Genomic DNA, 26,837 nt, shown 5'->3' with positions numbered 1-26,837 from the left:
CGTCTGGATCAGTAATATCAGGCAACCATTTTGTGCTAAAGACACATTTTATTGGAATACAGTGGAGCACTACATGCTCCTTTCTATCTAATATCTATTACAGATATCATCCAAGCTGTGGCAGCAACATGAAGTGAGGAGGAAACTGGTAACATTACCGTTACCAGTCAACTTTTGATTGGCAAGTTGACAGAACAGCTGCTATATTTTCAGTGCTTATAATTGTGGTCATAATGGTGCTGTGTAATTAAGGCTCATATTCATTAATGAATGATGATCCCCAGACATATTTTGTATAACGCAAATTAATTTCTGTCTGCGTGTCACACACAAGCAAAGACAAATGGATTTTACTGCGAACAAAAGGCTCAGCACTACCATCACTTACACTAATAATAACACTGATACTCCAACACTAGCCCACTGCATTTATAGACACGCTGCATTTGTGTTTATGGAGTGACGTGCTTTAAGCCAGATAGTTGGCTCCGTCAAATAAGAGTCCGTCAAGTGTCATGTTGAGAAGCAGTAAAAAAAACATGTTGAGATGTTCTGCCAAGAGTCTGATTTACTGAGGTCATATCTGAATTGGACTAACTGAGCTCATTCACACTGTTTTTTTTAAGCTTCTCTTTCCTGTTTCAGTCACTGTCAGTATTGGTACTATTGTCTAAAGACATTCTCCACAGAGTGTTTGATGGTACAGTTGCATCTGCATGACTGATTTATGTTCATATAAAATTGTTAAACGATTTAAAATTGTTTTCAGTCTTTATTACTGACTTGTCTTACCCATGGCTGCACCCTCAGCAGGGGAACTGTCTCTCCCTTTTTTCCTTTAAGAGATTCTTGTTTATATGTTGGGAATGGTCAGAAATCAACGCTGATGGGGTCCTATAAAGCCTACAGTGACATCATCTGGTCTGGTTTGGTTTAGTTACTAATGCTGCTGATAATGTCTATAAAATGTTGATTTTGACAAAGGAAATGGAGAGAGCAGTGCGTAAAGTGTGCATAGCGAGTTAGTGGTAGAGCAAGGGAAGAGAGGGCGAGCGGCAGAGAAAGTGATGGAGAATACAAGCAGAGCAGTGGGAAAGTTCAAGTACAGTTTGTTAAGAATAAAGGCTGCAACATATTAATAACATAAAGCTGCTGTGTGTTATTTAGATTTATTCAGATTTAGCAGACTTTTTTTTTTTTAAAAAAAAAGAAGATTAAGAAGACCTAAATGAAAACAAGTGCTCCATAAATTTCTCCCATTACATCCATTTTAAATGATAACAGACAGACACTGAGTTCAAACTCAGAGATTACAAAACAGTTCCTTTATCCACATAGAAAATTAATCAAGAATCAGTAGGGGAATCGATGAAGAATCAGACTGATGAGAGCAGAATCAATGATGGTAGTGGTATCGATAAAATCTTATCAATTTACAATTACTCATGTCACGTTCCACTTAGCTAATGCTGCAACATCTTAATACACAAACACGCATCCCTTGACATGATCTAGTCAAAAATGTTCCTGGCTTGAGTGTTTCCAAAGCTGAAAAAAACGGACTCTACTTTTTACTAAGTACCTGTGAAAAGAATTCAACAATGAAAACAGCTTGACTGACCTTTGCCCTGGGCGCTGTGGCATGGAGAGAAGGCCTCTTGCTGTCCACTACGATGTTGTCAACCCAGGTTTCTCCATCCTTGGCAGTGTTACTGGGTTCACCAGCACTGAGGGAAACAGTTGAAAATGTGAAATTAGAGCGAGTTAGAGTTACTCTCAAATGAACCCATAAGACAATATATGAGATATTGTATTTTTGAATATTTCCCACAGCAGAAAAACATCTAAGCAATCTGTGTTTTGAAGGACCTTTTTATGAATTGATATTGATATGATTTGATTAGTTAATAGATAGTACAATAAGACTGATGACAAATGACACATGAATTCAGAGGTTTCTTTTGTATGTGCAGCACAGGGTACTGCTGCATGAAGAAAATTGTATTTCCACGTAATCCTATTTGTGCAGTATAATCAGTGCTTTTAAAAAGAGGCAAAATATGCTGCTTAGCAAAATACAGCAGTGAATCACTGCTTAGGGAATGGTGAGCAGAACCGGCTAAGCAGAGAGCAGAGAGTTTGTGTTTCTTAGAACTGCGTTCCATGTGAGTGGGACTTTTGTATAGGACAAACGCTAGTTATGACATCAGGATAATGTTAATGAACAGAAAAAAACAAAATGTTTGGGAGCAACATTAGACGTCACTTAAAACATGAAACTGATACGAACAATAAATCTAAATTAGAGTCACTGATTGAGATACTTTAATCATTGTCAACTTTGCTGTGAGACAAGAGGCTTTTGGTTTTGGTCAGTCATCAGAATTGTTTCCAACTATCTTGGGTCGCTGGCATCAGTGTGTGGCTGCAGGGGCTTTAAAGTACACAGAGATGCACCATTAATAATCATGAGCTGTCATGACACCAAATAAAGGACGCTTTATACACAAAGGCTGTTTTACTTTGCACAACTGGATGAGACAGGAAGCCAACTGACAAGCAAACAGCTGCGGCGCCACAATTTACAGACCACTGTGACTTCGAAAACAATGCAAATTCGCGAGTGTGCAAACAGCGAACGCACGCACCATTTCATCTGCTGCTGTGCAGGTAGGAGCCTGAACATTTCTTGTTCCCGTGTACTGTTGACAACTTGTTCAGGCTTCTCTATGTTTAAAAGCTTAATGCTGGTTCAGTTGGGAGGACGCTGACGCTGTCATTTAATTTGACAAGCTGATATAAACACACATACATGCAAAAAGACAGGCACACTTGAATGCACACTCTTTTTAGGATTGAACATCTGTGTATTTGCACAACAGCAACTCGCTAATCAGTCATGTAGCTGACCACCGCAGTGTGCTACACAAACAGGCAACTTTACGGTCATAAAAGGTGTGCAGAGATAAGAGGATGAGTCCTATCTTTGTCGCTTGGTGATGTGTGTTTATGTGTTTACTCGCAGGATACCAGGGAACATGACATGACAGGTTGCAACTGAGAGTTGAAAGTGTCACCTGCACTTTCTCTGGTCGTGCAGCAAGTGTGAGAATGTTTGTTTGCACAAGAACAAGACAGCTGAGACAGAGAGACAGGGAGGGAGGGAGGGAGAGAGGGAGCTAAAGTGAGGCATAGAGCAGTTATACTTATACGTATTTGCATCTGTATCTACAAGCACAGACACTTCAGTCAAACCACATGTTTTGTGTATGCAGATGGATTAAAATAGGCACCATCTCCTGTCAGCATACAGGAAGAGTTCAACATTTTTTGACATAAGCACAGACGGCTGTACAGTAAGTATGTAGCTGGGGTGAGCAGTTGGTTAGCTTAGCATAAAGAGCAGAAACATGGGGAAACAGCAAGCCTGGCTCTGTCCGTATGTAACAAAACCAGCCTAACAGCACCTCTAAAACTCACTCATACACACATTATATTATGCTTGTCTAAGCTGGACAAAAACCAAAATGACAAAATCTGTTCAAAGAATGATTTTTATTTTATAGAGAGATAAAAAAATGTTAACAAACACATAAATCTCTTTCCACTAAAATCTAGTTGGATGACTTTTAATATGAAATCATCAAAAATTACTTTTGGAAAGCCAAATTCCGTTGACTCCACAGCATACTTAAACTTTTGGGACATGTATAACCAGAGCCTGGGGGAAGGTGCAGACAGCTATGTAGGTTATTCTGCTATGTTTTGTAGTTACAGCTTGTTTGGAAAAGTCTGGACAAGTCTGGAAAAGTATGTCACTACGACTTTGCCACACAATGGCATTTTCAATGTAACCTATAACCCCAATGAGAGCCTTACTACTGCACTCCCACATCTTACTATCATCGCAATCTCAGGCCACAGCCAGAAAATAATATATCAAAGTTAATGTTCAACCATTTTCATTGTTCAGAGCACACGGCTATCAGGGTTAGGGGTAACAGCTGACTGATGTTGGGACTCATCATGGAACAGATATAAAACTCAACTCAACAGCAGCATCATCCATTAACTACTTGAAACCCAGTATTGATTTTTACTAACAAAGCTATCTTTAAATTCATTATGAATTTCTCAACTGCTATTTGACCTGGCCTGTCAGGTCAAATCGCCAGAAGGAAAAAAGCAAATTTCCACCCAAAGGTGAATTCCAGACAAATGGTTCACATTGTTTATTCGCTTACACTTGTTTATTTCAGTGAACTTTGTAAAGCACTATGAGACACTCTGTTGTGATATTGGGCTATACAAATAAATTGAATTGAATTGAATTGAATAAGACGGCATTAATTAACAATAAAAGATCTGAGGAAATGAAGCAGAGACATAAATGGAGCTCAGTAGAAGTGTAGACATCAGTAAACTTCAAATGTATCAAGATAGAGCTGCTGTTCATTGGCACTGTGTTGTTCACTCAAATACAATATCTGCTCCTTCTACAGCATTAGGACTTAATGATAATCGACTTATGGTGGGCACTGGCAGCACTTGGTTAAGGTTAGGGAAACTCACAGTGACTTAAATCATGAGATACAACGTTACCACAGACTCACAAATCCTTCATCCACCCCGACAACCTCCCTACGACTCCCTAACAACGCATACATTTAATTCACTTATTTCCTAATGATTGTACTCTGTGATAACTCTGTTTTGCACATTTTGAAAAATGTGAATTCAGTTCAGTTTTGTTTCAGCACTCCGTCCCTCAACATGCTGATTTAAGAATAAAAACATACTTTTAAGGAACAGATTCCTGTTTCCACTCACTCCCCAACAATGTTGACTTGGTTACAACAAGTCATTTCAACAAAAATGAAGTTTTCTGTGAGGATAATGGAGTATTTTTACTGAGAGGTTACAGCCAACTCACATTATGTATTCACAACGTGCTTCCACTTCCTGCACAAAGACAACAGGTTCCACAAAACAGTGACTCATTTTGAGCTCGGTTGATCTGAATAATGTCGGATATTTAAAGTTGCGACATCTGAGCTTCAACTGTGACTAAGTTGTCACAATTGTATCCCGTGTGTGTGTGTAATTGATTAGTAGTTTCATGACGATGCAATAGGCATGTGGAGTGGCAGGTTTCTATTAATCCACAACTCCACTTGGGAGTCCAGCAAACCTCACCAGATACTAAGACTGTGGGTGTGTTTGGCTTGAGTGTTTCCTCTGCAATTTCACACAGCAGGGGGTAAGTTTCAAATAAGTCAAATATGACTTTGACATCCCCTTGAACTGTATGAAATGCTATGGAGTCAAAACAAACAAAATAACTTGAGGATGTGTCTCCTAAACCCTAAAATCCTCAAGTCTTTGTCAGATAAAACCTTGGACAAGGATTAAATTAAATCCTTAACTAACAACAAAAACAGATTTAATCTAAGTCTGGATTTACCTCTGATCTAGGACATTCATCTCCACTGTCAACAATTAAAGAATGCATTCACCCATTGCAACTGACTTTGATAGAAAAGCTAATATGATATCTCATTAACGCTGATGAGAGGCTATTAAGACAAATGGCACATTCGTCTCTTCGTCCTGTTTTAATTCACTACACTTATATCGTGAAAATTAATATCAACATGAAACTTGTTGTTGGTAACAGTTTATTTTGCTAACTGGATGTGTTCTTTACCCTTACGTAACCTCCATGTGCTGCTCTTGTGTGCAAAGGCGACTCTACTTGTGTCAGCTCATCATTTATGTTCTTTGCTGCCTGTGCACACACCCCGTCTAGTCTACAACCACACGAACAACATCATTACATTGTCCCAGCATGTGACTTGTGGCTCTGCCACCGCCTCACCTGTGTGTGTATACACACACCTCTTGGCTTCCACATTGTGTGAGGTCTAAAGAGGCCGCTTTGTCTTTGTAAATCTGTCAGGCCAGTGCACTGGAGGTGAAGGAGTTGAATGCTTCCAAAGTGAACATAAAAAGTGTTCTAGATGAATTTCTTATAAGTATGATACTGTTAAATGATTAAGTTTGTGTATCTGCTTCATCAGACTGTTGGAACTTCCCAACTGACAATAACTAATCATAAAAATGGAGAGGTGGTAATTCAGAAACACTGATGCTTGTTTAAGGATCATAATTTCTAGTCAGTCAATCATTATATTGCTTGTCCAGCTCGTCGAGGAGTCTGTATTGTTTACAAATGAGCACATCACAGTTTAGCAGATGGCGTTTTTTCACTCTGTTTAGAGTTATGACTTTATTGCTCAACTGCCTCCAGCACATCACATGACTGAAAGTGCTCCCAACTGTTTGTATTTCATTTTCTATGGTTTTTTTTTTACCTTTCTTGAATATTTTTTGTTTTTTGCACTGTTGACAGATAACAGCATCCGTCCCAAACACCCAGTACCAGACAGGCGTCTTGCTGTTTTGTTTTGTTTAAGTCTATTTAAACAGCCAGTATTAGCACCCACACTAAAAATATTAATTAATTAATTAATATATTAATTAATCTGCCAATTAATCTGAATCAGTTAATCATTAGTTGGGCTCTAAATGTTGTAAAATAGTGAAAAACATCCGACACAGCTTCTCCAAGCCAAAACTGACTTATTTAAGTTGCTTCTTTTGTTGAAGTAAAGTTCTAAAAGCTAGAAATATTTTTTGTTTAATATCACAGAAGACTAAAAAAGCTGAAAATATTTGTATAAAGAAACTCCAACCGGAGAGTCTTGGACATTTCTACCTAGAAAATTACTTAAATGATTAATAGATTATCAAAATATGTGCTGATTAATTTTTGTCATTTCAAATTATGTTCAAATTATGTTCAAATTATGAAAAACACTGGGTGTTCAGTTACGTATTTTGTCTTTGTCTAACAGTTGATGCCTCACGGTGCTGCAGCTGCAACACGTTTGATATAAAAACTAAACTTTCCTTAGACATGCAGTAAAATATCTTATTTCATGTCCCTGAAGGATTCTTTCAGTCGACTGAAGCTTCATTTCTCCATACTCCGTTTGCTCTTTTGCACATTTACATAATGGCTGAGCAAATGGACTGGCAGTCGCCCTTTTATTACTCCTGTCTAGACAGAAATGTCCTCTAGAGCTATCCACTGCACAATCAACCAAATCACATTCAAAGGGAATCTAAGGAAGAGGATTTGGCATGGTGCAGCAAACAGCCCTTTTTCAGCCATCACAACGCTCATTAAACACTTAGTTGCCTGTTAAATGTCTGCACAGCCCACTGTAGGGTGACATCTGAGTTCATTTAGACAGAAGTAGCATGCTGTATGGAAGGGTCAGCTGAGAAAGCATCAATCCATGAACCCTGAACCTCACATAAGATGCATGTGGTCTGTAAACTGTTGGTGTGTGGCAAGAGAAACTACAACAACGTTATGAGTTCATTTAAAACTGACTGATGTGTCTGAACAGCTTGCAGCCCACATTTGGAGGTAGCTCACACTGTGTCTTATCTGTTTTACAGCTCATTAAAGCCTCATAGAGGCCATATGACACCCTGCAGGCTCACCTGAGCAGCTGCTGCTTCTCATTTGCAGGCGGCTTCTCGGAGGCAGAGTCGCTCTTCGGTTTTGTCTTGAACTTCGGGAGCCTGAACTTCCTCTTCTCTCCCTCACTCTTGTCCGCATCCTTCTCCGCCGGAACGTCCAGGGTGGCTTCGCTCCTGGAAAACAAACTTTTCAGGGATCTCCTGGAGGAAGTCTTCGCCATCTCTCCACAGAGGAGGACCGGCGGGTCTTTGCACGAATCACGAGGATGGATTCACCGAGGATGATCCCCCTCATGAAGAGGAGATCACGGGAGAGTGGAAAGAACCGCGCGGATGACACCTGTTGACAGATGTCAGCTGCTCCCGCTGCCTCATGTCTGTGCAGAGAGCAGAGCTCGGGTGTGGCGACACGCCCTCCCCCAGGACCAACACCCACATCCCTGACTGCCTCCCAGCCATGCTGCTTTCAATGACTCCTGGTCAAAACACTCATAGCGCGTTTGAGATGATGTGAGGATTCTCCTGAAATGAAGTTTTCAGGATCAAAACACGACTTTTAGTGGAAGTCTCCTCCTATGGTTTATTTTTCAGTTTCAGTTTTCCTGCTATCAGTATTTCTCAGGTCAGATGTGGAATACCATCTCTCCACAAACACACCAGGGAGGGAGATCTTATCCTGGCATTATGTTTTTATCCCAGGCCAAATCTGGCCGTGACATGTCCTATAAATATATGACTTAGACTTCTTTTTTATTGATCCCCCATAGGGGGAAATTTACATTTTACAGCAGCAACAATAGACAAGAAAGAGTGAATAAAAGCAACATTGGAAAATAAAGCAATAGCAAAATAAAAAAATGAAAAATATGAGCATTTTGCCAATAATATATTTTAACGACCTGTACATGTATATATATATATGCATAGATAGATATTTATTTATTGATCCCTCAGTGGGGAAACTTTGCCGTTACAGCAGCTCAAAGGGACAGATAGAAAAATAAAAGCACACAGTTAAGAATTAGAAAAATTAAATAGCAGAATATAATAGAATTAGAAAAATTAAATAGCAGAATATAATATAATATATACAGTGGTTAAAAACCTATGTACACAAAGAAATGTAATTACAGAGACAAACAACAACAGGGTGAAGTGAAGTGGGGTGAGAATTATTGTACAGTTTATGTTATAGTAAATATTAATATACACGTGGAAGATAATAACAGATGAAAGACTGAGAAAATACACAAATCCTCGCATGATCAAGAGTTTTTTTCTGCCTGTAATCGCCGTCTCCTCCTCATTTTACCTCAATTGTGTGCAGTTTCAACGGCGACATCTCGCGGCCCCTCTGCGGTCTGCAGCCTGATCTCAGATCTGATGGAAGGGATCCACACAGATCTACTTGGGAGAGGCCTGCGCACACGTTCGTACGCATGTGGCTTCATCTGCCTCACGATGGCGCTACAAACCTGCTCGGTTTGAATCAAACACCACAAGCTGCTGTTTATAACAAGTGAAAGTCGGTTCCAATGTGAACTAGACTGTTTGTTAGATAAGATACTGGCTGATGGTCAATTAAATTACAAAACAGGGAGTCCAAACCAAGCTTTTCTCTTTTCCCCCTCTAAGTAAACCATAGGAAAAAACTTTAAACATTAGCTGTATCTTTAAGACAAGAAAAATAATACTTTTTTTTCATAATTCTCAAATGAGGATATTTATTTTAATTCATCCATACTTTCACTTAAAACGCTGGTTACAGTGAAATGTGGTTGTGATCGTGAAAGGTCAAAGTTTCCTTCTATTGCTTCTATGTAACAGTAGCCACCCACTTGGCTGCATTGCTAATGACGAGGCGATGAGGAGATAAGGAGAGATAAGAGAGTGAAAACACAAACCTAGCAAGATCTCATTTTTATGGAGAGGGTAATTAAAGTGAGATCATAGTATTCTTCATCGTGCTGGGATTCCCCTGCTGCAGCCTTCGTGGACGCAGTGTTGCATGTATAGTCAGCAAAATAACCTAAGGACCCAAACCAAAATAAATTGTGTCTCTTTTACCTTTCAGATATGTTCTGTAACTTGGATTTGCTTTACCTTTGAAAGAATTCAGTTTGACAGATCAGGCAGTAAAGTAAAACCCACCATACAATAACAATTTGGGAACACTTAGTTGCTTAGACTTAAAGTTAGAGGTTCGTGAGAAAATTGACACCCCTCCCATATTTGTCTGACAAGTGTAAGACCACAACCAGCAGCCCACTTTGCCTCTCTTTGAGTCTCATTTCACTGACAGAGAAGACTAATGCTACCTGGTATTGTTTTACTGTAACAGCAGCAAAGTTTAGGTGTCAATTTTTTATTTTTTTTTGTTTACCATATCCTTTGAAATACAATTTTTGTAATAAAATATTCTACCAGCTGCTGGGTTACTTTTCAAAACGTTTCACTCTCAATCACTCAATATTGTTTAATGGCTTCTTTACTAAAGTGAACTAACTGAATATGGTGATATAAACCACCGTTTTTTATCTTTATACTTTAAACCTTTAGACCCATTTAGCTGATTGCTACAGCGTCAGAATCTTGTGTTATTACTCAGTGCCCCACACCCATGTATATGACCTTTACTGCTGACTAAAAAAAACAACCGGCGCCAATGATTTAGTGATGAACAGAAGCAATGAGCCCTGATTATGTGAAATTGAAGACATTGACGTCTGAAAAAAACAAAGGTTGATATCTGGGTTTGATCAACAAAATCAAAAGAAGAGGTTTGCTGCCTTGTCAATCAGTTGCTTGAAACTGAAAGGGAGCTCTGGCTTTGCACACAACCCACATAAAACACTCACATGCGCACACACACACGCACACACACACTTGCCATTTAACATTATCATTCTTGGAATCTCTGTCGAAATACACAAGTATGAGCCTCACAAGTCATGTGAGGCTCAGGGGGTCACAATAGTTGTTTCTAAGATGGAACATAGTGAGAATCTTTGGTGATTTTCTAACACAAATCTTTTCCAAGTAAGAGGGCAAAAAGGCTTGGCCACAGGACAAAGCACTGGCATTACACACAGTTTGAAATGGAAATTTTGACATTTGACAAAAATCGTACCTTTTATGAAACATATATTTGACCCAACATCACTCTAAGTGAACTCCATAAGAACCAACTCCAAAAGAACCCAGAACAACATCTAAAGCACTGCAGGCCTCACCTGCCTCAGTTAAGGTCAGTGTTCATGATTCAACAATAAGAAAGACACTGGGCAAAAATGGCCTCCATGGGAGAGTTCCAAGGCGAAAACCACTGCTGACCAAAAAGAACACAAAGGCACATCTCACATTTGCCAAAAAACATCTTGATGATCCCCCACACTTTTGGGGAAAATATTCTGTGGGCTGACGAGACAAAAGTGGAACTTTCTGGAAGGTGTGCGTCCCGTTACATCTGGCGTAAAACTAACACAGCATTTCGGAGAAAGAACGTCATACCGACAGTCAAACATGGTGGTGGTAGTGTGATGGTCTGGGGCTGCTTTGCTGCTTCAGGACCTGGACAACTTGCCGTAATTGATGGAACCATGAATTCTGCTCTCTACCAGAAAATCCTGAAGGAGAATGTCCGGCCATCAGTTCGTGACCTTAAGCTCAAGTGCACTTGGGTTATGCAGCAGGACAATGATCCGAAGCACACCAGCAAGTCCACCTCTGAATAGCTCAAAAAAAACAAAATGAAGGTTTTGGAGTAACCTAGTCAAAGTCCGGACTTAAGATGCTGTGGCATGACCTTAAACAGGCCATTCATGCTCAAAAACCCTCCAATGTGGCTGAATTAAGACAATTCTGCAAAGAAGAGTGGGCCAAAATTCCCCCACAGCGATATGAAAGACTCATTGCCAGTTACTGCAAACGCTTGATTGCAGTTGTTGTCACCAAGGGTGGCACAACCAGTTATTAGGTTTAGGGGGCAATTACTTTTTCACCTAGGGCCAGGTTGGTTTGGATAGCTTTTGTCCCTTAATAAATAAAATCGTCATTTAAAAACTGCTTTTTGTATTTACTCAGGTTATCTGTGTGTGATATTAAAATTTGTTTGATGATCTGAAACATGTAAGTGTGACAAAAAAGCAAAAACAGAAGAAATCTGTAAGGGGGCAAATACTTTTTCACAGCACTGTATAGGTCAGAGTTCACTCTTCATGGTGCACAATGTGCTCTATGAGGTGGTGATTGCTTTTGGAAGAAAAGTAAAAGCACTATAGGTTGGATTGAGGCTACAGAGTTACGACATTTTTAGCCGTTTTTACTTAATGAGAGCAGTCAAGCAGCACTGTGAGTAATGGTTGAGGTTTTCCGTAATAGCATGTTTTGACCCTCAGGCATACACCTCTTTGGAATAGTGAAATCAAAGGAAATGACTCCTGTTGTTATTATTGTCCTAAGAGGCAAGGATTCCTGTAAGTGATTTTCCCCAGAGAAACTGGAAACTTCGTATGCATTTCCCCCCCCGGAAGTCAGATCTATCAAATTTCAAGAGAACAAATGGTGGATGGAGTTTTTTTTAATTTGAGATATTTTACAAGTTAGAGTCATGGTGCAATCTGAGAAAAGATAAGATGTCTGTGGAAATTTTATTGGTACCTTGTAGTGGGCAAACTTCCGTGTGTAAAATACTATATGAGAAAGCTATCTGCCTGCATGATGCATGTAAAAGTTCACATCCTTTTTTCAGTGACCTGATAATGAACTCTTGAAGGGAAAATGTTTGTTCATTCACTTGAACAATGAAATAGAATAAATATTGAGGCATGCTGCACCATCATTTGTGAAGAAAACAAAAAATCTGCTTCATGCCATTGTATTAAGATAAGATAAGATAAGATATTCCTTTATTAGTCCCACGACGGGGAAATTTACTGCCCTCGACAATGATGCTAAATAACTTACAATGTCACTGATTAATTTCTGGTTTTGTTCAATCTGTTACTTTTATAACTGATATCTTAGCCTTTAGTCTAACAATTAATCACTTCACTGATTGTGTTTCCCCGCCAGGTTGTAAAGTACATACTGGGAATACAAAATAACAGAATGAAAACTATTGATGTTATAGTTTACAATTCTTTTATGATTTTCATTCAAATATCCATTGAAATATGATGTTAAATTGATGGAAGAAAATGAATTGTGGTAAGCCATGCTAGGCCCTAAAATCAGGAAATGAGTAATATAGCTGATGCAATCATGCTTCGGTAACTTAGCTTACAGATGACACAGTTGGCAATTTAACTATTTTAGCAAAATATTACATTCTTAATGTTTTTTTAAAAAAAGTCTTTAATGGCATACAGTTAGTAGTGTATATATATTGCTCTGAGGGAATATTTCAACTTAAACCACTTATAGTTTTATTGAGAAGGCACATTACATTCGCACTTTTTACATTAGTGACATTGTATGTTATTTTACGATTTCTCATCTCTCTCTCTCTGTACTGTGCACAGGTATTTTACATGTTTTCTAACTCTACTGTGACTTGTGCTTCTGTTGCTTAATTGTGCAATAGGATAAACGTATAGCTGGCAGACTGCTACGTTAAAAGGATTTCCTGCCACACAGTTTGCCTGTGCACATTGAATGTCTGAGGTGTTTTTATTCTGGTCAGGTGTCGTTTTGAGGGGTTCTCCCCCGCAAGATCACCATAGAAAAAAAAACTATTGAATGAGGAGTCATTGCACAGCATGAAGAAAAAGAAAGTGGTAAAGCGCCGGAGAGAGGCAGACTACGAGAGAATTACTGTAAAAAGCAAACCATGCTTACAGTAAATTTGCTATAGATTTTGTTGATTGAAAGTGTGCTTCACTGCCACGGAAAGACAATGACCAAATTAGAATCAGAATTAGAATTATGGAGTTTCATTTTTGTTCAGGTGTGCCCGCTGTGCCTGGAAATACATCATACTGTTTTTGTTTTGAGAAAAGCAGAGGAAAAGATTCAGGTTTTAAATCTACCTTTGAACGAGTGTTTAAGAACCAAAACACGTGAAACTCAACACCTGCAACTGCATTTACTGTAATGCTTTGGTTATTCATACACCCTTCCTTTTAAATTCTATACAGCTGCTTGACAGTAACAATGACTCCAAAACAGGAGTATCTGTTGTCACACTTAATGATTGGGTACTATAAAAACTGTAATGTACGCAATGCGTTTTCTGAGTTTCACTGGTACCAGGTCTGTGTCATTCACTGCATTTTCTAGGAAAGAGCTTGAAAAGTGAACGGGGGGGTTGGGAGAGTGTGGGACTTCCTAGAGTTTATTATGAGCAAGACAGGGGAGGTCAGCTGAATGTTGCAAGGGTGTGCGCATTTTGTTTCTGTTTAAGATATTCCATGTGACTATTAGTATATTGTGTTCATAGAAGGGAGCACTTTACTAGGATTTCCATTCAGTTCTGGCTACTTTAACATGAAATGTCAGTAATGATCTCATAGTACATAACCAGATAATGAGAATAAAAAAGAAAAAGAAGTGACAGAGCTATTACTCTCTGTATTATAATTCGTTCTAAAATCATGCACAGCTGATAACGGGCAGCAGTGTTTGGAGTAACATGTGCAAGTGGCAAACAAGAAATATTTTTTCTGGTGAGCTCAGGATGAATGGAGATACAATAACCAATCCTGGAGGAAGTAAAAACAGGCCTTACTTTGTTTGCAAGTGAAAGGAAATCTTGGTGAAGGAGCCTCATAGAAAGAGCCTTGAAAATTCGTACTAAATCCGGTAGCCTACAAAGGCCTTTTGTTTGGTCAAGGCATCTTTTTGATTGCAAGACAAAACAAGAAATGGACTGTAACAAAACGAAGATACCTGTCATTTTAATCCTTCCTTTAATCTTAACAAATGCTTGATTTTACCTAAACAGTAATAAAGTCTTTTAAGTCTACACCTAACTGAAGCTTTGTCATCATGTTGTCACATTAAAAGATATTCATTTTACATCAGCAGATTTAACATCTTAGATAAATGATGATGCATTTTGGCTGAAAACTTCAGTATGAAGGTTCCCTCACCATTGTCTTTATGAAGGTGATTAATGATTATACAGACTAAGTTGATTTCTAGCAGATGACTTTTGCCAGACAAAATGCAATGCTTCATTTGTAATGGGATTATTCCTTGTGTCCCTTCAGTCGCTGTGTTGCTCCACTATTCAAATCCATACCAGCACGAAAACACACACAAAACACTAGATGTATAGAAACAATATCTTTAATATGCTACATCATGTGAATATAAAAGTATCATCAAAATAGCCTCTCACATATAAATTCTTAACATCTCATAACCTGGTCCCCATAATAAACTACATAGACAAACATATTGTACAAAAGAAAACTACAAAATGATTAAAGAAATACAATACTGGCTCAGGAGTAAAATTTTCAAGATCATGATTTCCCGCCTTCTGGCTTTGGTTAACACCAAAAGCACACAGATCTAGTTGCACATTTATTACAGTGCTAAGGGTGAAAAATATTAACAATGGCAGAAAATTGTGCTCCTGTGTTTTTGTTGGCCAAAGCTGAATAAGAGGTACTGATGTCTGAATTAAGATTTGGATGAAGCTTGAATTTACAAACGTTTACAGTAAAGCTTTGTAAGTAAGAAATACCCAGAACATTTGAATCCAGTAAAAAACCGTAACTATTCAGCATTAAATTTTGACATAAAAACGTTCAGTTAGAAAGAATAAGAGCCATCCCTCAGATGACCGTGTACATATTTCATTGTGATACTGATCAAATCTGCAGACACAATCTGTAGTATTTTGGTTCATTTGGTTTTGTTAAGTACAATGTGTCTTTGATACTTTGATATCTAAATTAGCTGCGGAGAAGTTGCTGAATAATCAAGAAAATTGGAGAATAATGCTATGTCTGAGTCTCCCCCCTAATGTTAGAATGAGTTGAATAATGGTCCAAAAACAGTGCTACACATTCAAGTCCTTTGATTGTAATTTTGGCAATTGCTTATTAACACACAGTTTCAAGATACCTGATTTTTCCCTTTATTTATCATAAATAAATACAATAGTTGCAAAAAGTTGAGGAGCAGGGAGATGGTTTGTGCGATCACTGTGCCCTGTCATTCATTTGAAAACTTCCACTCATTGTACGCAAACACCCAAAAGCTCAAACACACTGTCACACAAAGTAAAGCAATCAATATAACATATAACAATTTAACAAGTGAAGACTCATCCACAGGTTTATTACCATGTTATTGTTCCTGAGTCCATTTGTGATTTTCCTAAGAGATCAAATCTCCTTGGAAGTGTCACCACATAGGAAAAAAAAACACTAGCAGAAAAAACAAACTATGATACAGCTAAATAAATATAGATGACTCTAAATTTAAAAAAAACGTAATAAGTTAAAGCACAAAAACAAAAAGCAAACACTTCTCTACCTGAGTGAAAAGAGTTTTAAATACTTCACAGTTTAACAACATTCTCCCTCCTTTCATTTTTTGAATTGATGTTTGGGAGGAAGTACAATCAGTGAATACCCTCGCCCAGTCTTTGGAATGCTCTTCTTTTGGTGCTGTGCTCATTGGATTATGGAAGTTTATATTCCCTGTTATGCCCTTCATGGACAATATAGGGAGTTTTATTTGGCGACATCTGTTTTCTTGGTTGATGGCATACTGTATGTCCTTTTTATTCATATTTACCCCTCTTTCAGTCTATTCTCACTGTTCTTCTGTCTTCACTGTTGGCCGTTTGTGGAGATGTACAACGCTGGCCCTCTCCTGATAAGCCAGCGCAGGGCTGTGGTGTGATGTAGTTATAGCTGATTGGGCCATGGGCATTGCTGGTGCGTTGATAGCCGCTGTCAGAGCTTTCAGCAGTATGATGGCCTCCTTCTGGTCCTCCTTACCCTCGCCTTCCAAGGTACGAGCCAACCAGCGCTCTACAGCTTCCTCCACCTGCACTGCTGATGCCGTCTCTGTGAGTGTGTCGGCCTCTTGGCTGGCGTCAAACCGCTCCACCATCTCTTTCATGTTTACGTTGCCAGAGGTAGCCAGGCAGCAGCTGCGCTGGTGGATGCGGAGGGAGAAGCGGTGGAAGAAAGCCTGACTGCAGAGCTGGCAGTGATAAGGGCGGTCGCGGCTACTGTGGAGACGGCGGTGCAGTTTGAGGTGGATGTACTGGGTGAACTTGGTGCTACACAGCTTGCACTGGTAGGGTTTTTCCCCGGAGTGGAGACGAAGGTGTGTTTTCAAATTGCTGGTGCTGCTGAAGCGTTTGTGACACACCTGGAAAGCATGAGATGAGAAGCCTCTGTGAGCAATATTCCCGTGACTGATTACCAACACCTTAAGAAAACTGTATGGATTATGGTTTGGTTAATTCTGGGAAAAATTACCACTACAGTGTGATGTCATTTTGATGTTATTAATAGTAGAGTATCAGGGTTGATCATGTTATTCTAGCTCTCTGTGGTAGTCATACACCCTAGGGACTATTTTTCTTTTTTTGTAAGACCAGTTCTATCCTCACACCCATAGAGTCACACTGGCAAACAAAAGCCTAAAGACGCAATTGCATGGCTAAGTGGGTAGTGGCTCAGTGAAAATGAAAAGACACTGTGTTACCAGAAAGGTATGTGAGTCAGAGTCTTTGTATGCCTCTCACACTCTCGATTTTATATCAGTGTAATGGTGAGAGCTGTTAATAGCTTTTCAGAGGCTTGTAAAGAAAGAAGGAAAAACACAGGTTTTTTCACAGGTTCTGTGGTTTTTGACATACCTGACATTCATGCGGCTTCTCCCCCGTGTGGACCAGGTGATGTTTCTGGAGGTGTGCCAGCTGAGTGAAGCTCTTTTTGCATAGGTTACACTGGAACGGTCTCTCACCACTGTGCACTCGGAGATGGACCTACAATTACACAAATCACGCAAAAAAGTAATGAACAATGGTGTCAAATGGAAAATGAAGAGTAGAATTTGTTGGTGTCTAAAACTGGAATGCATTTAATTAAATTGTAAATACGAGAAAGAGGAATTGATGGTGTTACCTTGAGGTTTGACAGCTGTCCAAATGTTTTCGAGCAGATATTACATTCATACTTGATCTTTCCATTCTGCTTCTTTAGCGGGTAGGGCAGGGATTTGTGGCCAGGGCCGTTGCGTGGTGCTACGTTGCCTTTGGTTGAAGCCAGGCTTAGATTCATGGCTTCCTCACAACCAGAGGGAGTCTGCTCAGGAGACTGCTGGATGCTAGGTTTTGGGAGAGGGGAGAGCTCCGGGGTGGCTGGGGCTCCTCGTGGTGGGGACACATTTGGTGTTAGTTCTTTCAGGCCCCCCTGTGAAGACGGAGGGTAGGGGAGGGACACCGAAAGTAGATTAGGCTGGCCGATGGGTGGATACGGGATTCCGTCTGTGCCCAAGTAGCTGCTGTATCGGAGGGATCCTCTTGAAGGCAGCATCCCAGGAAAGGGAGGGGAGTATGAGGGGAGGAGGAGGCGAGGATAGTGTGGGCCATAGGGAGGAAGGAGCTGGTAAGTGGGCTGAAGGGGTCTGGACTGAGGGTAGAGTGGGTAAGACGAAACAAGACCCTCCCTGTGGCCATAGAGGCCGTGGAGGTGAAGAGGGAGATTTCTGTGCGGAGATGGGATCGCAGGATGGTGATCTGGTAAGAATGCGTGATTTAAGCCCATGCTGGACTCTCTCTGTTCAGGTCGAGGGGAAGGAACGATCCCCCGGTCTTCTGGCTCTCTGTCGCGCTTCTCCTCCTTCTCAACCTTTTTGCTGAAGTCCATGATCTGGTCGTCAGGCGTGTCAGGCGGAGTGTCTCTCTCCAACATCTCCACGTCAATCTTTTCCTCTCCATCTTCGTCCCTCTCTTCTTTCACCTCTTCCTTTGTCTTTTCTTTAAGCCATGCCTGCTGGCGTAGTTGCTGTTTGGTGTGCTCCAGCTCATGGTCATCATCTGAACTCATGTATTCTGTGAAAAAGAAAATCAAGATGCAATGAGGATTTTGACAGAGCTTGACGAAAAAACATTGAACTTCAGAAAAATATGGAAGTCAAATTTTTATATAGAGGTTTCTAATATTTATTTGCTTCCTCAATTCAGTAAGTAAAAAAAAACAAAAAACTCATACGCAGACACACAGACACTCATCCACCCAGGCACTCCCTCTTATGGTAAATGTAGTAGTTTCAGTTTTGACGTGTCATGTAAATCATACGCTACAGGTTTCTGTGTGTCAATCGCAGTAGTGATTTTGGTGTGGGAGAATGTGTTGGTGGTAAAGTGTGTAGGAGTCCATGTGTCATGTCATGTATAAGCAGTTCTGTGGCATGATTCTGAGTTTCATTTGTGCAATCTTTTCTTGGTATAGCTGTCTTACCGTACTGACCACAAGAAAACATGAAACATCTCTTCCGTTTTTCCTTCTCTCTCACCATTACTGCTACTGTTTCATGTCATTATGTGAATGCGTTGATAGTCATTTAAAGGGCTGTACTAGTTTTTGCACGGTTTAGCCCATTTACTACTATTTCTCAGCACTTAAAATTGCAGTTGACGATTTCCCAAACCACACCTATGTGTTTTACGTATCTAAATGCGATCTTAAATGCAGCCACCTCTTTCTTTTCTCCTTTAGCTTAATACAAAAATGAGCTTGCAGAGAATACAACTGTGCACGTTATTTTTATGATTTGTCTGTGTTACATTTCAGATGCACAGTAATGTGTTTGAAAGCCCAAATTAATTCAAAATGTGGGTTTGTGTGTTATACCGATGCTGTCCAAAGGGTCGACAAACAGCTCCTGAGATGTCGAAGTACTAAATGTTACAAAATCAAGTGCAAGCAATGGAAGACAAATAAAGAGCAAACTTTGGAAAAAAGTTAGATGAATGCTTTTAAGATCTTTTAAGTTGACAAAACAACATAATGATACCGCCTTGGCATTAGTCATTCAGATGAATAGCGAAGCATCTGGTGTATCCAGTTGGCGTGAGTCATCAGACTTTGTGACAACAGAATCATTAAGGATGATGAGGGTATGACTTGCCATTCTACAAATAGGTGAAAATAAATGACTCACAAAGGTACTTTGACCAGCCATTATTCCCCTCACACTCTCCTCACAATCGCACGTCATTTACCACATCTCATGATATACTGAGATTTGTTTGGTTCATGTGTACTTGTTCATGTGCACTCCCCATGATCTAAACCTCTAAATCTCTACTATAAGGTAGACAGAAAGGAACAGCATCAAACCAGCTACTGATACTGTTGCCAAAAGACAACAATGGGTCTTAATTGCAGAAAGGCAATAATGTGTCTTCATTGCCTCGCTATCAAAACAGCTGAGTGTCTGTTCTGTCAGTTGTGTGTGACAAGCAAATGTGTTTTAACTGAGCCAAGAAGCCACACTTCTAAACTCATATTAAAACAACCTCTGAGGTTTGTATACACAAGCTCTGTTCCTTCCTGTGCCTCAAGATATTTGTTAGTCAGGCTCTCTGGTGGAAACGACAGTCAAGAAAAGCTTCTGCCCTTGCTGCACTCACTCTGTTTGATGTCGACCTCCTGGCTGCAGAGTCTCTGGGCGAACTCCTGGCTGTACCACACCAGCAGCTCCTGATTGGGCTCCACCGGTCGGATGGTGTAGAAGTAGATGTCTTGGCTGTTCTGGCACGCCACCAGGTTCTGTTCTGCCAGAGAGCGGGCTGGGTTGACATAACGCATCCAGTTGCTCCTGTGGACGTCATGGCCATCAATGAAGTTTTGAAGTTGCCCACCGCTATAAATCTGCAAGAAAAGACAAGAGAGAAGACATTTCCAGATGATTAAAACATTCACACAGAAACTTGAAGCATCTGATTTGCGTTTAGTCAGTTGTATGTTAAATTGTTTGTGGTAAATCATTAATTTATATAGTTCAGTTCCTCATATCATTTGTCTACCTGCTGGCCACATGACATCTGTTGGCAGCATGTGATTCTCAGAGTTTTAAAATTTGAAATAATAGTTGACACTGGTTGAAAGGTAAATTAAAAGCCATCTAAAATCATCAACACAACCTATAGAAAAAAAAAATCAAGATTATGAAGAAAAAGCTTAGAGATAATCACCTCTGCCATGTACAGTTAAATATCCTTTATCCTCCTCAGTTATTAGTTACGGTATATTATGTTCCTTTGCTCTGAGCCCTACAGGTCTACTGTCCTGAGTGTTGCACTCTTGTGTTGTTATGCCTGTGCCGTCACTGTATTTGAGCGTGAGGCATGGAGGCGTGGTCCAGCCACTCACCACAAAGGCTGACTCTCTCACTCTCCCTCTTTCCTTGTCCTTCTCATTTCTCTTTTCTTTATCTTTCTCACTGCATAGTGTTACCGTTGTTGTTGTCTTATCATTTGGTTTATGGTACACCCTACTTTGATTATGATCACCTCTTTCAGAAGGAAAAAGAATGGGCAGACTTATGATTATCAACGAGATGAAAGGGAAATGTAACTGGTGGCTGCCTAACAGATGCTTGCAGGCTGCCAAAAACGCACACACGCACGCATGTCTTTGGCAGCACGTCCTCCCTCACTCTGCACCTTTGTCATGAGACTGATAAGATAATGACTCTTCAAGTCACTGAAGAACGTCAGACTTTCACTATTGCACCTGGACAGGAACACCCCTTGCATAGGCTTACAGGAAATGAAGCCGGAAGGAAAATACGTAGCCTGGCAGCAAAAAGTCCTTATGGGAAAACTAACCTTAAAAAGAAAATTCCCTGAGTGACATAAGCTGTGTCTGGATGAGAGATAGAAAGGAAACATGGGACTTGACTAAAGGGGGTGGAAACACAAGGATTGTTGGAGCGTGTGTGTGTGTGTGTGTGTGTTTGTGTGTAGTGAACAATAGTCCCTTCCTATGTGTGTGTGACACATGTTGCATTGGACCAGAGTGCCGGTAAGGCTGTGATGACTGTGTGAGTGTGAATCCACTGTTACGTGTCACAAGTGTTTACAGCTTCCTCAAAAAAGTTAACCAAAACTCCTGTCCATCAGTGCAATCTGTGTGAAAGCATTTTGGTTTCCTTATTTCATGTATAGACATAGACATGATGTGAAACTTCTGTATTTGGGCAACCTCTTTTTCATAGATAATAGAGGAAGATGAAAACATGTCCCCAGTTGCTCCTTAATCATTAATGTCTTCCATCTAAATTTGAGACTTTCTATGTTTAATGCCTAAATGTGATTATGCATAGAGTATGTGTGTAAAAATGTGTAGATACATGCATGTGTATGTGTGTTTCCCTTACCCTCCAGAAGTATTTCCTGTTGGCCTGTTTGGGTACATTGTCTTTGGTGTAGATGACTCCTTGCAGGGGGCCAAAGCGAGTTCCTTGAGGAATGTATTCTTTGCTGAACACGCCTGTAACCTGGAACACAGACCAAATACATACTTAGATTTAGAGTTCATTTAGGGTCCACATTCAGCTCTCATAGGAAACATAGAAAGTCATCTTTTGGGTCTCAAGAGCACACAAAAGTTGATCACACACGCGCTAATTATGGAATAATCCCTCTGCTACCTCTCTCCTTTTATACTTGTGTATAAAAGCATTGTTTATGTTCGGGACGTTGTTGGCCTGAGTAAGAGTTGTGGTGGCTTCGTCATGTTGACCCAGAAAGCTCTCGAGCCACATTATAAGCCTCAAGGTGACACAGTTTCAGCACTAATGAGTTAAACGAATGAAGAGAATTACACTTTCTCTGACCTACTCCACTGATCTCTGACCCGCTGTCCTCATAAACACCAGAGAGAGAGAGAGAGAGAGAGAGGAAGCAGTATCACCTGTTGTTTATCTCATGAACGTCAAGAATGCTGCACTCTGATCCCTCTCAAATGGTTTGAAATTCATAGAACATGACTTTAAAACTACAAAGACAAAAGCTTAGAAAGTTTTATTTAAATTAAAGAAATTTTAAAAGATAATTCTGATTCTGTTCGCTCTTTAGACTGGTTGCTTCACAACCAAAAAGTCGTGATTACAAAATGTTCTGCAGTACAATGAGTAAAACATTCGAGGTGTTTTACTCAATGCACTCTGTAGGTAAGTGTTTCACAACTTGTCTGTACATATACCCATGCAATATGGGTTTCTTTATACCTTGAGTGAGTACACTGACACAAATCATGTACTGCAGGCTATTGAGTAATTCCTGACATTTGGAAAAAAGCAACAAATCAACAGTAGGGATATCCAGGATCTGTAGATATCATCTTTCTTGTGCTTTGTGATTCACCTTTTCATAGGAATTGCATAGGCTTGGGGTCAACCCTCCTCAAAACACACCCAAACACACACATGCACGCCATCAGGCAGCAGCATCTGTGGCATGCACACAGCCTCGGTGTCTTGAGGAGCTTTGTGTTCAATCCTTAAATTACCCCCACCCCCATCCTCTTTGACCACCCCCCGTACATAAACACACACTCTTTCTTCCTCCCATTGAGGCATTACAATTCAAACTGACCGTCAGAGGGATTTGCGTGGCCTCCTGTGTTAGGATGAAATTTTAAAATGAACAAAAGTAGCAAACACCTTATTTACCACTCCCTGAAGGGTGGAGTTGGCTTTTGTAAATGATGTATAAGTAGTTAATTAGAAGAACAACAGGTCACTGAGGGCGGCAGGAGTGTATGTTTGTGTGTGTGTGTGTGTGTGTCAAGGAGCCGTAGCGGCGAGTGAGGTGATTCCTGGGTGCGATGAACCAGTGTGACAGGGACATTGTGCTTCGCTGGCGTTGCGTGACTAACGAATCGCTGTGGCCGCTGCTCCTGCTTAACCGCTCAGTTCAGCCAGGTTGAGGGGAAGGGGGAGGGATGTGTGGGGGTGAGGGGGTGGTGGGAGGGTTGGGGGCGAAGGGTGTTGAAGAACGGAAGAAAGGACAGTGGGCGTTCTAACGTGGACCCACGCCATCACAATCCCGAACGCCCTCCTTTTCTCCTGCCCTCCCCCAGTTCCTTGTCTTTTCTTAACCTTCTCGAAATAGCTCGTGCGCCCGCCAGGTTGAAGCCTGATGCCTGGCCGGCTGCCTGGCTGGCTGCCTGGCCGGCTGCCTGTCCCCAACGAAAGTTAATCATCTGGTTTTAACCTAAATCCCCCCACATACACACACACACCCCCCCCCCCCCCCCCCCCCCAGCTTCTCTTTCCCCATCCACCCCCTTCGTTACCTCTTTCTCAACTCACTGGCACCCGTTGCTAACGCCCCATCTGCCACGTGCCCCCTCCGCCTTTCTTCGCATTTCGTGGCACGCTTCGCAATAAAAATGCGAAGAGACAGAGGTTTAGAAAAGGCGTAAAGAAGTTGCTAAGAATAGGAAAATAAGTGGACCAACATTCCTCCTGGCAAGTGTGTCGAAGTGCATGATGATCATGACCAATATGTAAAGACCCGTGACTTGACATTCAGTTTTCATCCAAACTCTTTAGATTTGACTCATCAAATTAACCGTACGCTGTGTGAAAAATCCCTTCCCTCGGTGCCTGGTAGCTGGGTGAACTGTGGCTTATATTTGCAAGGTGACACATGTGTGTGCTGTCTCACAAGCGCACACAAAGGAGCGGCTCAAGGAAAAAGATTCACATGACGCTATCTTCAGGAAGGGAAACTACTCAATGGACAAGGGCCAGTTTAGGCAAAGCAGATTACTGCTAAGCATGTGAACATGTGCTCATGCTTGTTTTCACGTCTCATTTCTTATCTGACATCTTTTTGACTTGCTGATCACATGTGCACACATATTCACACCAACTTTATTGTCTGCCAGTGGTTGTTTGTTGCGAATATAAGATGAAATTACATTAAGGTTACATTTTTAGAGGTGTAACTTGGTCAGCTAGCACTTTTGCATTTGAGCAACAAGGAACAAACAAATGGCTAAATCAGGTTGGGCTGCATTAAGAGTGAGTGTGTGAAGTATTCTGAAAGATGTGTTGGCCAGTAAACAAGCGCTGGGGATTTGAAAAAAGGCCCTAAAAGAGATTGTATCACCTTAGTTTGAATGTTTTTATCGTCTCGCAGCAGTAAATTCAGTGTAGACAGGAGGAAGAGATGAGAGTATGATAGTTAAAGAAGAGGAACGATGGCAGAAAGTACTTGGGACAGGACAGAAAGAGGAAGGGGACAGCAAAGTCAACCACAAGCATCAGAGTGTTGAGCGTTAAGAGCAACAACAACGCAACTCGATGACATCTCTCTGTCTCTCTCTCTTCCTTTTAAGATGATGAGTCTCTCTTTAGTTGCAGTTCATATTCCTTTTTAAAACCTTGCTTGGAGACATGATTGCAGTGCTCTGCAGTGGCTAACGTGTCCAGGCAGATTCTTGATTCTTACTGCGCTGCAAGCCAAACAGCCAGCTGACTGAACTACCTTGAGGGTACTTCAAATGCTCCGTCTGACTCACCTGAGTGGGAGGAGGCATAGGAGGTAAACAGGACAGGCAAGGTTGTAAAGGAGGGAAAAAAGAGAGGAGGGAAGGCTTCTTTCGATTAGATCAACTAGTGGAAGCCAAGTTGATCCCTGATATTTTACTCTACTGTGTGTATGTGCTTGTATCTTGAGCAAGAGATTGTCTGCATGTATTCTTATGTGTGTAAGACAGAAGTGTGAAGAAGGCTGAAAACATCAGAGTGACAGATAAGGTGGCCAGAAGACACAAAAAGGCCCCTGACCTCAAGCTGCTAGTGGCCTCATAGCCACTGGCTCACACACACTCATGCACACACACACTGTGCATACTGTACGTGTGAAGAAAGCATTAGTCAGCAGATCTTTTGTTCCCAGTAACCCGATGCAGATGGCCCGACAGAATGTTATGTAACACCGAATTAATCATTTGAATTGTAAACAAAACGAAAGCTTTAATCTGACGAAACTGACCATTCAAAAACAGCATCAGGGATTTCAACTAACTTAAAGTTAGTTCAACTTTAGTTAAACTAAAGTTAAAGCTCCAGCAGTCTTTTTAATGCGCTGTAACACCAGTGGGCTGCTTGGTTGGCAGTACGTAATGTGTTGGATTTGATTTTAAGAATATGAATTACATTTAAAATTTAATTTCAAGAATAAGCAGTAAGTTATATCTTTATATCTTTATCCACATCTTGTAACGAGTGAACAATCTGAAAGAATTAAAGTGCTCCTACCTCATTGTCTGTGCCGTACTCAAGCGTGAGGTTGCGTGGGATGGAAGTCATGGCTTTGGGCAGGCTGAAGCTGGGGTCCGACACTTGGTCAGGCACAATGTAGGTGCAGTTGAGAGCAAAGTCCATCTCCCTCCAGCCGCTCATGTCTCCTGGTGTGCTATCCAGCTTCATCTTGACAATATAGAATATACTGTAGGCGATGAATTCAGGCTTTAGAGCTTTAGTTTGGTTTGGTTCGGTTTGGTTTAGGTTGCTTTGGTGTATAAGTACTTTGGTTTGGTTGGGTAGGTCCCTCGTCTTACATACGCTGGAGATCTGAAAACATCTGAAAAAGGGGGAAAGGAAGAGGGAGAAAAAGGTTTTAATGTCAGTTACTGTATTAACATTGCCGAAAAGTACTTGTTACTGGATAGAAAGAAAATATACTGTACAGAAAGAAATAATCTTCTATAGCCTGATTATCTGACCTGCCCTTCTTTGACATCTTCACCCACTGCAAACTGACAGTATGACATTCAAACATTACCGCAGCTTGCTGATCTAATGTTCAATACAAGTAATCTCAGTATCCAAACTTAGCTAAATCTATGACTGTTCAAAATCCATGAAATCTCTGCACCGTCTCTAATATTTAAAAAGGCATTTTAGCAGTCATTCATTATTTAGGAGGCTGGTTCCATTCATGAAGAACCAAAGTTCATTGACACTGTTCTTGGCCAACTTCCCAGTTGAACCAGTCATGTCTTGTGAGTCCAGTGGGTCAGCTTTTCCTTTTCTGCTTATTCTTTATAATTTATCCATCTTTTATCTATCCAAGGTTATTCTTGTAAACAAAACAGAAACAAGAAATGACTTACATTCACACATTCATTCAGCTGTAGGATCCTCATTTCTTTGGCTATGTCATCCCTTGATTGATTTTTATCTGCGTTCTCCTCTTTAGTCGCTCTCCTCTTTCTCCAGTGTTTCTTCAGGGATTCCTCTCAGTTAGATCCTTTGGGTATCCACTCTTGCTGTGGCCA

At 40.6% G+C, this 26,837-nt stretch overlaps 2 protein-coding genes across 3 annotated transcripts in view; both read right to left on the bottom strand.

The window, feature by feature from the left end:
- Positions 1 to 7,775, bottom strand: part of crybg2 (crystallin beta-gamma domain containing 2) — a 42,715-nt gene extending 34,940 nt beyond the window's left edge. Inside the window, exons 1-2 of the mRNA XM_070846847.1 lie at positions 7,576 to 7,775; positions 1,622 to 1,727 (exon numbers count right to left, since the gene is read on the bottom strand). Coding sequence (XP_070702948.1) covers positions 1,622 to 1,727; positions 7,576 to 7,775 — 306 coding nt within the window. The remainder of the gene's footprint in view (positions 1 to 1,621; positions 1,728 to 7,575) is intronic.
- A 7,844-nt stretch (positions 7,776 to 15,619) lies between these two features.
- On the bottom strand, positions 15,620 to 25,986 carry prdm1b (PR domain containing 1b, with ZNF domain). 2 transcript variants are annotated; one of them, XM_070846931.1, is made up of 6 exons: positions 25,816 to 25,986; positions 21,919 to 22,038; positions 20,168 to 20,408; positions 17,655 to 18,583; positions 17,387 to 17,515; positions 15,620 to 16,893 (listed from the first exon to the last, which is right to left on the bottom strand). In XM_070846931.1, exons 1-6 carry the CDS (start codon positions 25,984 to 25,986, stop codon positions 16,327 to 16,329), a joined length of 2,157 nt encoding a protein of 718 aa, XP_070703032.1. In that variant the 3' UTR covers positions 15,620 to 16,326. The 2 variants fall into 2 exon arrangements, with proteins under 2 accessions (XP_070703032.1, XP_070703033.1); XM_070846932.1 differs by lacking the exons at positions 21,919 to 22,038; positions 25,816 to 25,986 and adding an exon at positions 20,732 to 20,824.
- Between the last annotated feature and the right edge of the window lie 851 nt (positions 25,987 to 26,837).

This window comes from Pempheris klunzingeri, chromosome 16 (assembly GCF_042242105.1).
Source record: "Pempheris klunzingeri isolate RE-2024b chromosome 16, fPemKlu1.hap1, whole genome shotgun sequence".
Taxonomy (NCBI): Eukaryota; Metazoa; Chordata; class Actinopteri; order Acropomatiformes; family Pempheridae; genus Pempheris; species Pempheris klunzingeri.
This window is presented reverse-complemented; position numbering and strand designations above follow the sequence as displayed.